Source organism: Solea senegalensis, linkage group LG1 (assembly GCF_019176455.1).
Source record: "Solea senegalensis isolate Sse05_10M linkage group LG1, IFAPA_SoseM_1, whole genome shotgun sequence".
Taxonomy (NCBI): domain Eukaryota; kingdom Metazoa; phylum Chordata; class Actinopteri; order Pleuronectiformes; family Soleidae; genus Solea; species Solea senegalensis.
In genome coordinates, this window is record NC_058021.1 from 7350006 (window position 1) to 7364027 (window position 14022).

The window sequence follows — 14022 nt, forward strand, 5'->3', positions numbered from 1 at the left end:
GTGTGAAGGACCCTGGCTGCATATGGCATTAATTGAAAAGGGAGGACTCTCTAACTGGAGGAGGGGCTTTCTGGGAAAGACTCCCTCCATGTAGAGGAGTAGAGGATGGTCAGAAGGTAGGAGTCAGCGGAGATGATGTGATGTGTGTTTGCTTAGTAAACTTTAGAGTAACGAGACAGCTGCACGATCCACGGAGATCTGCTATATAGCCGTTTAATAGTAGCTAATACACACAACGAACCTAGCAGCTCTGCGATAGTGTGTAGTAACATTTTTAGTTCATTCTCTCGTTTTTTTTGTAGCATTTGAATCGAACACCAGTCGTTTTAAATGCAACGCTGTTTGATATATGAGAAAACAATGGCTGAGACGAGGAACGGCGGGAGTTCACTGAACAACAACAACTGCAAAGACCACCGCAGGAGAAAGTTACTGGTGGGAGTGGATCTCTTCTGCCTGTTCTTAGGTGAGTTATTACACTGATGAGGCTTCTGTTTATCATGTATGTTTAACCACTCTATTCAGCATTGACTTAACATGGCGTTTTCTTATATTAACTATAACGTGGTTGTCACTGTAATTATTATTTTGCCAAAACAAGTCACGGGAATTAAATTTTACTTAACCTTATCGGTTATTATCACCGTATTACCTTTCATCATATCACTCCGCCTATCTTAACTTTAGTTAAGGGCAAGGTACACCGTATAATGTAGTTCCATATACATGATTTTACAGCATTATAAAGTAAAAATATCTCCATTTCTTCTGTTAACCACAAAATAAATGCATGTTGTTGTAAAACGAAGTGTTCAAGTTGATAAACTAGTCTTTACTGCTACAACTACTACTACCACTATATTACTTTCTCAACTTTTGTCTTTATCAAGTTTCCCTTTAGGTTGTTGTGATTAATTTGTCTATTTTTCTTATCTAAAATAAGAAAAAATAATTAAAATACACAATTGTGTATGTATAATGTGATATTGGATACTTAAATTTAAGACCATAAGCCTTTTGCCAACAAATGTTAGCTAAATATCAGGCTAGCTATAAAACACAACAACAACACATTGTTTGAACTTAAGTTTTAACTATTAATACATTAATTTCAAGCTGGTTATCATATTTAAACACACATTTTGTGCGGTTGTGGCTAAGTGGTGAAATAGTTGTCTTCCAACTGGAGGGTTGGTATTCAGTTCCTTGCTCCACTAGTCTACATGCCGATGTGTCCCTTGGCAAGACACTTAACCCCAAATTGCTGGCGGCTGTGCCGACAGCGTAGGATTGGATATCATCAAAGATATCCATCCATTCATTCATTCATTCATTCATTCGTCTATTGCTTTATCCTCCACATGAGGGCGCCACAGCCAATCCCAGCTGACATGGGGTGAAAATCGGGGTCACACCCTGGACAGGTCGCCAGTCCATCACAGACAATGGCTAAAACGCTGCATATAGATACACCTTATTCATGTATGGATGAAAAGCAAAAACCTAAGTGTAGCAGAGAGAAGTGCTATATACATACAGACCATTTGTTAGCCATATGCTGACAGTGTTCCTGCCAAAAAAGTACTGGAAAGGGGAAGCTAATTGATGAATTATCCCTGGAGGGAGACATTTCCTTGGTCTACACCCTCACCTGTACTGTAAACCTGGTCAATGACGCCTCGTTATATTTTCCAGAATGGCTCACATTCCACACCAGCAGGAATTCTTCTGATCTCAACATCTGGCATAATATGTTTGAGTGTGTTGGCGTGTGTGTGTGGAGTAATTAAGGGAAGTGTTGAAAAGGTCAAACCTGTGTGTGTTGAGGTTCTGTGATGTTCAGCAGCTGCATGCTTTGACTTAAAGTAGTTATTGCAGGTGAATTCTTTTTCTTTCACAGTGAAGTTTGAACCCCTATAAAAGGCTTGTAGCTCTACCTGCCCTACCTCATTTATTTTCTTTACCAACATACCCAATATGTTGTTCTGTGAAGCATGTGCCAGGTCACAATGGTAAACGGCAAGAAGTAAAGCTGGTGAAACTGCATGGGAAAACCAGTGGTCTTACTGTTGTGACTATGTTTGGTTTCAGACTCTCTGGAGGGTAAATTCCACATGATTGTCTCTGTATGTATTTAGTACATACCCACAGAGAAGCTTGTTTATAAACCAGCTGTGTTTTTCTGATAGAAGATATGGTTTTAAAGAGAATGACCACAGGGAGGAAATGGTGGGCCAGTGCTTGTAATTGGCACTCCTTCACTTGGTGATTACAGTATTGCTGTGCCCAGGGAAATCTCTCCAGCTTTGTTGTGCACATGAACCATCACCACTTTCTGTGATTCGAGTACCCTAGACCTTCAGTGCCAGATAGAAATTTTCTTTAGTGGTAGTCACCCTGATTCAAAGGTGACTGAAACCAAACTCTGATGGATAATCCAGAGCATTGCACTGGGCTACTTGCTCCAACCGCTGTTGGGGTGATCAGGTTCAGTACACTAATCCACAGCAGGTGGCTTTTATATTTACTTGTTAGTGTGTTCCTATTGTTTCCCTCCCTGGCTCAGCACTAATAAAGAGGTGGTTAATCTTCCACACTACCTATGTTGTTCAGGTTTGGATAATGAATTGTATTTATGGATCTTAAGTTCTTACTGTTACATGTGAAATAGCTGAATCACAGACATTTTAAAATGCTACTGGGGAGTCACTGACAGGTCCAGAATTAAGGAATGCTTAAATATCACTGTAATAAATTTGTCATGTAGCATTAAACAATAATGAAACAAAAAGTTTCATACTTGGGATTTGTATGTAACCTATCACATGTAGGACATAGCAATATAATTGATAATCTGTGTGATTGAAAGGTAATGCAGTAAAGTACACAGATGATTATATGTACATATAATCATGTACTACAGTATTCATTTTGTGGTGGTATTGCCAGTTGAGGCAGAGCAGAGCAGATGAGCATACAAGTGAACTGTAAATTACCTTGTGTGTTGTAGCTACCCCTATAAAGAAGTATCAATAATATATATATAAAAAAAAAAACAGCCATTTTAGCCTCTAGCAATTCAATTCAGTGCAAATGCAGCCATTATACCTGTTCTTCTCTTCCTTAGAGGAACTAGGCAAAGTTTGTGAAACTTTTGAAGCAGTTCAGAGTAGACTGACTGACAGACGGACGGGGGGAGCAAGGTTGTGTGTGCGGGCGCCTGTGAGTAAAAACAACTGCATCTGTGTATACGCCACAACTACCTCAGACATGTATACATTTCTACGCCAGACAGTGTGAGATCCCTACAAGTGGAAAATGTGTGTCTGTTTATTTTAACAGTCACACTTGGTGTTTTGGCAAATGCCCTCAAAATATGGTGGGGCTTTAATTCCGCCTGAGGGTTGTACATTGATTCTAGTTTCCACAAACGGCAGCTGAACTGGGATAAAGGCTAAGTGGATGAGCGCAGGAAATTCCAGCCAGTAGGTCTTAATAGTAGGTTTGTTGCCATATTTTGATGTGCACAGTTATGTGCTGAAAAATACATCATCATTCCTCATTTACTATTTGCCTATTTTTATTCGTGTCTCCCAAGTTGATTAAGCAAACAGCTTCATGGCAAAGCCTAATAGAAGGCACCTGATGTTTATATTAGAAACCAAAAACTCTCAAGAGAAAGTCGCTCCCACCGTTATGTTTGTTTCTGGTGAGCTAATGTGAAAGACATAGGTCGGCTTGCTGACTGGTGTTGTCATTGGCAGGACAGCGTTTAGAAGCAGGAAGGCAGGAAAAGGGGTAGGAGGGGAAAATCCCAAGATGCTGTGCTCAATGCTGATGCTGCAGTATTTACACGGATGGATGGGGTCAGAGGACGGGTACGAGAAGAAAAACCCTGCTGCGTGTCTGGAAGACGGGTCCTGACAGTGTCTTATTGTGTTGCCTCAGTCTTTTCAACCCACTATGTAATGTTCTTGACCTTGTGTGGGATCCGTAAGATTGTGGACACTTAATTTCATCAGTCCATTTTCACCACTCTATCTCTCTGGCACCCTCTGGCCTTGTGGTTTGTACTGGGTCTAAATGCGTTTAGAGGTCAGGACATGGAAGTTAACATGTTTTATCCCCTGTAAGGCCATTGTGTTTCTGTTCTCTGCCAGCCAAAGCAGTCTAAACAATTAGACAATGAGTATATTTTTACAGAACTACGAATCACATGAATCATTCAGCTTAAACTCTTGGCCCCGGAGTTGCTTTGAGGCCAATTGTAGCTCTGGCCTTCTATTTGTTTTAAGAAAGATAATGTGAATCCTGCTGAATGTGGAGTGAAGGCCAGTGCTCTGGAGTTCCCATCAAACAGCAGAGCTGGATTTGTAATCTGAGCTCAACCCAGCTGGACCTTCAAAGACCAATCAGGTGTGCGTGTGTGTGTGTGTGTGTGTGTGTGTGTTGAGGGACTCAACATCAACTGAAGCCTGTGTTGACATGTGGTTTGAGAAATCATGCCCACCCCCGCCACCATCCTGCCTTCAGCAAGGCTCAGCACTGCTGACCTCTACACCTCAGTGCTTCTCAGCCTTTTGAGACGGCTAGACGGAGGAAGAGAATTAGAGAGAGGGAGAGAATTTGCGAGGCCGTGAGCGCCGATGTTTGCTTTTCTTTGTATCGGCAGAATTATTTAAAAGGTGACTTAAAAGGCCCAACATCAGTCAAATGTTGCTTTGAAGGGATTTAAAAGTGTGTTTTCCAAATTCTGCCAGACATTTGAAGCATCTCCTGGGTACCATGTCCACACTCCAATTTCAAAGTCATCCACTGAAGCTGTTAGTAAATGGGGGGAAAATAAGCTGTCCTTTCTGGCAGGAGTTTCATCTACACCCACTCAGCTTGTTGTTGGAGATAAATGAGATCTTTTTGCCACTTTAAGTGGTGAAATACTTTAAACTGATCAGACACCCAAACCCCGTAAGGCGTCTTAGTGAGCCTTTTTTAAACACACTTGAAAGTGTAGGCAGGAAAGGAAGGAAGATTGTTTTTCTGTTAGCAGCAATGATATCTGTTTGGCACATGAAACATCCAAATCTAGCACTATCTCAGCCAGATTGTAGCTTTGATTTTAGCATTTATATCAGCTGACTGCAGTTTGTTTATTTTAGCTCAATTTTAGACAGCATTAGTGTCTTTTGGGAATATTTAAATCTGTTTGTTTACACGTTGTCTGTGCTTTTTTGTTTATCTTCCTGTTGATAATGTGCCTGTAATTCTGACTATTTTGGTTTTTAAGAGCTGTCTGACCTGCACTCATCATGTATTTGTCCAACCATGCAGTGCTACTTGTTGCTGGGTTTTTGCACAAATCTGCCTTCCCACCTTACCAGAGAGGATTCTTCTGCAATGACAACAGCATCAAGCTTCCCTATAAGAGCAGCACGGTGTCCAACACTGTGCTCACAGCCGTGGGCGTCACTGTGCCCGTGGCCTCAGTAAGTCCTGGTGTGGTGCAGCAAAAGGAACGGAGAGCATATGCTGAGACACTCTCAGTCCATCCAGTGGTTGTCTCCAGACGTCTCAAATGATATGATTGCTTTGTCAGAATCTGACTCACCATCAGTGATGCATGCATTTTATACCTCATTAGCTGTAAATCATGTATGCTCTACGTTAATGCCAACCATTTTTTTTTTCCAAACCTGAGCTCATGCCTCCAAGGTCTACTGTGTATGTATTAGCGACACCTAATGGTGAGACTGCAGTTTGTCTGAAGTGGGCTTTTTTATTTTTAAAGTAACTATTCACTCATGCAAACATACATATCGGAAGTATATAATCTCTAAGTCCTTCTAAACATTGCACAGTGGACCTTCAATAACTATTTTCTTCAGCAATTGAAAGCTAAATATAGCAGTTCCCTTTTACTTAAAAATGTGATTCTATAGTTAAATTAATTAAAAATGAATGATGGCCTTAAGCGGTAGAGAGATTGTTAGAAAAAAATAATAATAATTGATGTTTTCTAGAAGATGGCTGGCAGTAAAGCGTACATGATCAGAAGCTAACTGACTGAAATACAGAACACAAAATACAGGTTTTGTCCCTTAATTACACCCAAAGAATGTTCCAGATGACACATGATTAACTGTGACATCTGAACAAAAATGCAGTCATTAATTCTCAATTAGTCACAGAAAACAGCCACAAAAATGGATTGAGCCAGTCCCAGATGTTCTCTTGTTGCGTCTTGCTTGTACCTGCGACCTCTGTAATTTGCGTATTATTAACCCAGCACCTCCATCTCTCTCTCTCTCTCTCCATCTCTCCCTCTCTCTCACACCCATCCCCACCTCCTCCACTCTCTCTGTGCTGCTCACTGCTTCTTCACACTAGCCGGCCTGCCTTTCTTGGTCATTGAGACCAGCGCTGTTCAGCCTTACCGTAGAGGGTTTTACTGCGATGATGAGTCCATCAAGTACCCGGCCAAAAATGGAGACACCATTAGCGACGGTGTGCTTAGTGCTGCTGGCATTCTAATCACCATCCTGTCTGTAAGTCACCTCACTTTGATCACTAATGCCATCGTCACTTCTTTTTGCTGTTTCAGCGGCCTTCACTGTTACAAGCAGCACACGCTGACACCTTAATAAATGTGATACTAACCATGTTATATTATCTTGAGTGCACTGTAGTAATTCTCAGAAGGGTTTTATATGACAATTGTAAGATTGTCAACAAGTATAATGATTTACACGCATGTAATGTAATCCTTTTTAGAGATTTGTTTTCAGCTGTTGAATCTTTTATAATCCTGACGGGTTCTTGTTTTTCTCACTATGATTGCACGCATGTTCAGGGAAACGCATTTGTTTACCGTCCATCAGAGGGATTTGTCTGACAGTTAACTCCCTTTAAATTGAGATTATCCAGTATGGCTGGAACAACTCCCCCTTACCTGTGTTATCAGCACATCCGAGATAACCAAGCCAACATTTGTTCCAGGTTTTTCTCTTTGGGATTTAAGTTAACATAAAAACACAATACACGATAAAAACACATTTTTAAACTGACTGTTCATGCCAACAGTAGGGAGGTAGTGACAGAGCCAAATCAGTGTCTGTGTAAAAGCTAAACACCATGATCAGGGTAGCATGACGATAACACTTTTTAACAGCAATTTAAAAGGTGCTAAAGACGACTGAGAAAGTGAAGTGTTGAATTGTTTTAAATATCCAGGGAATAAATGGAATCTCTTCTTTCAACCTAAAGTCTTGTTGTTGGAATTTTAAATACATTCTCTTCAGAGGGTGCTGCTTTGATGAGAGGGAGGTTTGTGCCCACATTTTTCTCTATGACCCCAACCCTCCTTTGAGAATACTAAACTGCTAACCCAACAAGCACTCTTGTTTTTTTCCAGAACCTGGAATTCTGTTATACTTATACAGTTTGGGCTGCAACTGAAAAGCTGCTTATTTAGTTTGAATGGGGCTGCGTCACGCATTGCACTGCCTTGATTGGCATTGTGAGTTTGCTGCTTTGCTTTGCTCGCGCTGCCTTCAGCAGAAGTTGAGATCTGTTCAACTTTCCCAGCTACAACACAAACACTGGCTTATTTAAATGTGCAGGAATATTTGAAATAATGACATATTTGGGTTTTTGTCGGACAGGGTTCACCTAACAGTGGCACACACGGCAGAGCAGACACCACGTAGCCATCACTTAAGCCACATTAGGAACTCTAGCAATGAAGTCAGCCTTGACACATACTGCTCTGCTAACTAAATAATGTGTTGGCAGTGAATTAGCCAAGGAAGAATCCAGGTTACCTGTACAATGTCGTAATCGCGCTTAAAATCCTTACCAAACGTCCGCGGTACTGTGTGGTTTGACTCAACACTGCTGTAACATGCAGTTGTCACCTAGCAGACCCGCTGTTGGACAGCCCTTTTCCTTATGGCATTGCCTCTCTATCTACACTCTCCTCTATGGGCTCAGGGCCACATGGGTTTTCATGGTGAGAAGGAGTCCTGGCCCCATGTAATTATGGTTGACGCAATGGTTGTTCGGTTAAAATCCTGTAATTGGTGGGGTGGAATTGTGGTGAAGGCCCCAAACAAGAAGACTTTGCCAAATGTGTCATTTTCCCCCCTCCTTGGCAAAATGTGTCTTTACAATCCAATATGCCCCCTAGAGTGTTCTGCCAACTTTGGTGTTTTCAGAACCAAAAAAACAACAACATTATGTCATTTAGTACTTAATTACTCCCCGAATAGACCGGAGAAAAACAAAGTCACATTATTGATATATGCAGATAATTTTTTTTTAGAAAGAAAAACACCATGGTGTCATTTTGGAAACACAAAACTTTTGACATAAGCCATAAGTCAGCGTCTAGCCCTCATTATTATGTCTGAGATTCAAGTGTATCAGTGACATAATCCTACAATGTCAATTCATTGGTCATTCGCATACTTAAATATTTCACACAAGAAAACCAGATCTTTTTTTTTTTCTCCCATGAAAGTGGCTGGACTGTATCATGCTGGATCCAAAGGCCTGGATGGTGGAAACAACACACTCTATCAGCTTGTTAAATCTGAATTTAGGGCTATTTCTCTGCAGAGAGTGTTTCCAAGAATGGGACTTCCAGAACCCCTCGCAAGAATGTCTGATGAAACCAAGATACTAACATGAAAACAGCCAGACATCCCTTGTGAAATCGGAGATGTTTTCGAGGGAGTTGGAGCAGTGAAAAACAAACGTGCCCCCGACATGCGCCCTGGTGGAGTCTGGCCACCAAAATCAGACACGTTGCCTAGCTCAGCGCTTCTGCTGATTAGAACCAGCAGTGCCTCCCCAACTCCCTCCCTACGCTCTCTCCCACCCCAGACCTCATTCCTCGCTTTACCTTCCTCTTTGCTTTTTCCTTTCTCCTTTTCTTACATTCCTACTTTCTGTCCTCCCCCTCTGTCAGCGTGCCCTCCATCCCTTCACTCTCTCCCTGTAAATCTCCCATATGCTTTTCACCATTTCTCTCCACTACTTTAGTTTGTGAGAGCCTGAAAGGCAACATGGGAGCAGAGGGGTTGGGGAGGCGTTTTCTGAGCTTGAACAGCTGTTGCGAGTTATGGCAATCCATCTCCCCCTAAGTGTGACTTACCCGTCAATCGTCGGTTTTAGATAGTGGTTTATTTACACACTTACAGAAAACTATACACTGTGGACAGTTAAAGTTACCTCTCAGAAGTAGAATGACTGCGTTAAACACATTTTAACTATAAAGTATGTACCTTAAAGCTTTCTTTTTGAACCGTTCTAATAATATCCAGTATAACATTTTGGATCTTTGAACGAACAAGCTCAGTATGACCTGGTTTCAAATGTCCGTCCCCACAGAATCGCAGACTTTTTGATTTAATTCTGTCCCTCTGAAATTAACAATAGCTTGAGGGTTTGTTCATGAATCTTCTCCCTACTCCTTCTCTTTACACACAGTTACTTGAATTTCCTAATTAAAACCTTGCATTCAAAAGTGAGAGTCAGTACATTTACATAAATCTAATTATTGTCTTAGTCAGACTAAAGTTGGACCTTCAGTTTATCCTTCATATGAGCGTTGCGGGAGCCAGTGTCCATCCTAAATTGAATTTCTTGTACTTGGACTGATTCGGATGATGTGATAGGGACTTGCCTTATTATTGTATGTATGTGTTCAATCAGACACAAATAATCCTTGGAGCTCCGCGCATGCTCCACAGTTCCCAGGTCCCAAGTTACAAGGAGACCAAGTTCACGTTCTGCCACCTGAAAGAATATTGAATAAAATATAACTGAATTATTTTATGGACTATAGGAAGACCCAGAATGGCACTCAACATGCTGCCAACTGACAGGGGTCATATCTCCATTCAATAAACTTAATTCCCATCTGTGTTTTTTTCTAATGGGACAAGCATTGTCCTAGTTTTCACAAGGTTTTTGCTGAATTGCACTCTCACATTCTCACTGAGCACTCTGCTAATAATAACTGAGTAATTGTAATTTTGTTGTAAAAACCCTGGTTCTCACCGACACCTTCACTGTCCTTTCAGATCATCATTGGCGAAAGCTACAGGATCTACTTTCTGAACGAGGGCTCCAAGTCTTTTGTGGGAAACCCCTACATTTCTGCTCTCTATAAGCAGGTCGGGGTGTTCATCTTTGGCTGCGCCATCAGTCAGTCCTTCACCGACATCGCCAAAGTGTCCGTGGGCCGCATGCGCCCGCACTTCCTTGATGTGTGCAAACCTGACTTCGCTACTATCAACTGCTCACTGGGTTATATCACTGACTACCAGTGTCAGGGACCAGAGAACAAAGTTCAAGAAGCCAGGTACTGTAGCAAGTCTTGTGAAAACATATTTAGTGTTTTTGGTTTTTTTTCCAGATTATACATCTTATAATGCCGATTGTTCTGTGTCCTTTAGGAAGTCTTTCTTTTCGGGACACGCGTCATTCTCGATGTACACCATGCTATACCTGGTGGTGAGTTGTTGTTTTTTATGTTTTTTTTGTTTTTAACATGAATGCATAATGCACAATGTATAAATACTATATGAAATCACAATTGTGTCTTTTAAACAGTTTTACCTGCAGTCTCGTTTCACTTGGCACGGCGCCCGCCTGCTGCGCCCTCTGACCCAGTTCACTCTTATCATGATGTCTTTCTACACTGGGTTGTCCCGTGTCTCTGATCACAAGCACCACCCCACTGATGTTCTGGCAGGTTTTATACAGGGAGCCCTGGTGGCCTACTTCATCGTGAGTGATGCCTTTTAAGTATTTGTTTTTGTTGACTGATTTAGATTGGATGTTGGAATTTGAATATCACCATGAGTAAATCTCAGGTAAATGTTAGTTCCTAGTGTTCCACTTGAATAAACTTTGTTTCTACATGTAGACATTAGAGGTTACATAATTATATATTAGATAGAATACTACATGCAAATTATGTGATGTCTGAAAATGACAAAGACTGGCTTTGACCAAGATCCCAAGCGGCCTGCAATCCAATAAAAGTGGACGTCATGAGCGAAGCGGCTCTTACAAGTTTCCCTTTCCGTGTCCGTACATTCGCTCGTTCAATTTGAGGAAATTGGGCCTGGAGAGTCCTTGAATTTAATTGTCAACCAAGGTGTGGGAACCTTGTGGGAACTACACCCACTACATTGGTTCAAAACTTAGGCCAATATTTCATATTCAAACATTGCCGTTGTAATGAACATTAAATGTTTTGATTTAGTATTTAAAACATTTAAATTAACTGTATATGTTATGATAGGAAGATAAAACTTTAAAAAACATTCTTTGTGGATGAAAACAGTAGTTTTTTAGTTTTTAACAAAGGCAGTGAAGCAGTCCTACTCTGTACTCAAGACTCGTTTTGAGTCAACTGAGGATATTTTATGTCAGTTTCACATAATGGTGAAAATTACATTCTGTAAATCACTTGTAAAGTATAATGAATAGAGTCTGCATGGAAAACAAAGGGACCAAGTACAGTGTCTTGTGGGACTCCGTAATATATTTGTAAAGGGAAGTTCCCCAGAAAAAAGAAACGGGACATTTTATTTATTGAGATTTTCTTGGACGTGTTTTATATTATTGTTCGTTTTTCCCCCCCCAGGTTTTCTTTGTATCAGACTTGTTTAAGCAGAAAGGAAGACGTTCCACCCAACTGCCAACTCCAGTGAAGAAAGATCTCGTTTCTCCGGCAGATATCAGAGAACGAAGCAACCATCTCATCATGGCATAGAGAATGCTGCTGACTGACTGTATAAGAACCCTGACCTGTGCCATTCAAATCACTACTAAAGCCACTGGTCCATACTGGATAAGATAAACCCCAACAATCTGGATAGTGCAGACAAATATGGAATGTTGAATATTTCAAAGGACAAGAGGAGGCTACGGAAAAAAGCCAGTTGCAGTGAGCTCTCTCAATGGAATCCTTTTCCTTCGTCTTACCAGACATTTTAATGTGGAAAAGAGAGAGCGATCGTGTGATATTTGTCCCTCCTCTCCTGTTTGTGAAAGAAATCTGCCTCTTCTCTGTGGACTAAGGTCTGAAATGAAACCAAACTGAGAAATGGCAGCTGTAAACGAAGCCCTCGCCCCTCAGCTGCAGTCAGCATGGGAGCTATACTCGTATTCCTGCCACTCACTCACTCACTCACTCACTCACTCACTCACTCACTGTGTGACAAATGCAAGCAGTTTGTGCCAAAAAAAAAAAACACCCAACAAATTCCTTGATATTAGGAAGGATATTCTGTAGGTTTGGTTTTAATACAAACGAAAGTATTACGTGAAATAAACGTACGTGTATGTTATAGCACTATTGTAGTTAAACTCAGTACTGTTTGTCACCACTTGAATGACCCTGAAGTGAAGCTTTTGGAAAGCTTCGTACGCCTTTTGTAAGCTTTTATTACGTCCATAATGTGTTCCTTAAAGGGTGCACATGAGTTACAGTCGGTGGAAAGTGCACTGAGGGTTTAAATGTTGGACGTGGGCCTCTTTCTGCTGGATAGGACGAGCCCCCACTGAGCCGTTTAATGAAATGACTGTGTTATATGTACCACGCGGGCGCTCGCAAGTGTTAGGTGAGAGTGTGTGAGAGAGTGGGAGCATCAGCTGTGTCCCTCGTGTGCATGTCTGCGTGTATATTTGGGTGAGGCCTTTCTGGGCGTGCGTGTGTGTGTGTGTGTGTGTGTGTGTGTGTGTGTGTGTGTGTGTGTGTGTATTAATGTCATGTCTATATATTTCCGTGTTTATTGCCTCTCTGTCCAACCAGAGACCAGGCACCTGCTCCAACAGACACATGTAACTCGAGACTGGAACACTGTGGAAAAAAAAAAAAAAAAAGAAGCATCATCTACTCTACATGTATTTTTACTGTTACGAATCAATATGAGTATTCACAACACTGAGAAATCCTGTGATATACTGTGTGTTATATCAACATTTATATACTTTCAAAGTAAGACGGCGACTAGAACAGCGGTCAGGTACAATCATTTTTTTCTAGACATAAGCTCAGTTTAATGGTTGTTTTGGTTTTGGTTTGTTTTTAGCTCATAAGACCTTGTAGAGTTACACAAGAAGCCTGACAATAACTGTGTATTACAGCTTTAAAGAGTCGTCATGCTAATTTGATTGCATGATATCGATGTAGTTAATGTTTAAGCAGAAATAATCCTGAAAACCACTGACTGAAAGTGTCATCCTTGTTTAGTTTGTACTGACTCAAACTTAAATCTGACATTGATAGAAAAACTAGTCTGTATACTTTAATACAGAATGGTAAAAAATACCGTCTTTATGTATATACAGCGTGTACTTTGAAAACAATATAGAAATGCCCACTATGACTTTGTGTCGAGACCTGTGTAAACGTCAAACATGCTGCTTTAAAGAGACAAATCTTGGCAGACGTCATCCGGTCAAGCTGACAACTTGTGAATGTTAAGTTTAAAAACAAAGCTCTCCGTGTAGACGGCTTCATTACACTTTTTATTAAAAACAAGAACAAAATGTATTTCACTATTTTTGTAATGTCATGTGATATTTTGTACAAACTGTGTAAGACGCATCAAAGATAAAGTGTCTTGAATAAATGAAAGGAAACATCCAAAGCAGCTGATGTTAATTTTGTGTGCCCTATGTGAAAGCGTGCATACCTCTTGACTTTTGTTTTAGAATCCAGAAGCAGGCGAGCTGCTGGTGTGATGGAGAGATCTGGGTGTGGGGTAATGGTAGACTTCATGCTTAACTTCCTGTGGGGAAATGGTGTACATTCCAGGCTGTAACCCTTCTCCCCAACGGCCCTCTGGAATAATATATACTCCACACAGAAACTATGCATGAGGAGGGGCGTATATTCACATATGAGAATGCTTAGAAGCAGCATTATTTGCCTGAACGTCTTACATTATCCAGTGTAAGGTGACGTTTCTCCATTATACAGTTTATATAGGGCACAGTCCGGAC

General features: G+C 40.9%; 1 protein-coding gene across 2 annotated transcripts; it reads left to right on the forward strand.

Moving 5' to 3' along the window:
- The first annotated feature begins 90 nt into the window (after window positions 1-90).
- On the forward strand, window positions 91-13670 carry LOC122778781 (phospholipid phosphatase 3-like). 2 transcript variants are annotated; one of them, XM_044040881.1, is made up of 6 exons: window positions 91-466; window positions 6385-6542; window positions 10083-10363; window positions 10458-10515; window positions 10615-10791; window positions 11657-13670. In XM_044040881.1, the coding sequence occupies exons 1-6, from the start codon at window positions 331-333 to the stop codon at window positions 11783-11785; spliced, it is 939 nt and encodes a 312-aa protein (XP_043896816.1). In that variant the 5' UTR covers window positions 91-330; the 3' UTR covers window positions 11786-13670. The 2 variants fall into 2 exon arrangements, with proteins under 2 accessions (XP_043896816.1, XP_043896820.1); XM_044040885.1 differs by lacking the exon at window positions 6385-6542 and adding an exon at window positions 5329-5483 and having other exon boundaries at window positions 92-466.
- The last annotated feature ends 352 nt before the right edge of the window (window positions 13671-14022 follow it).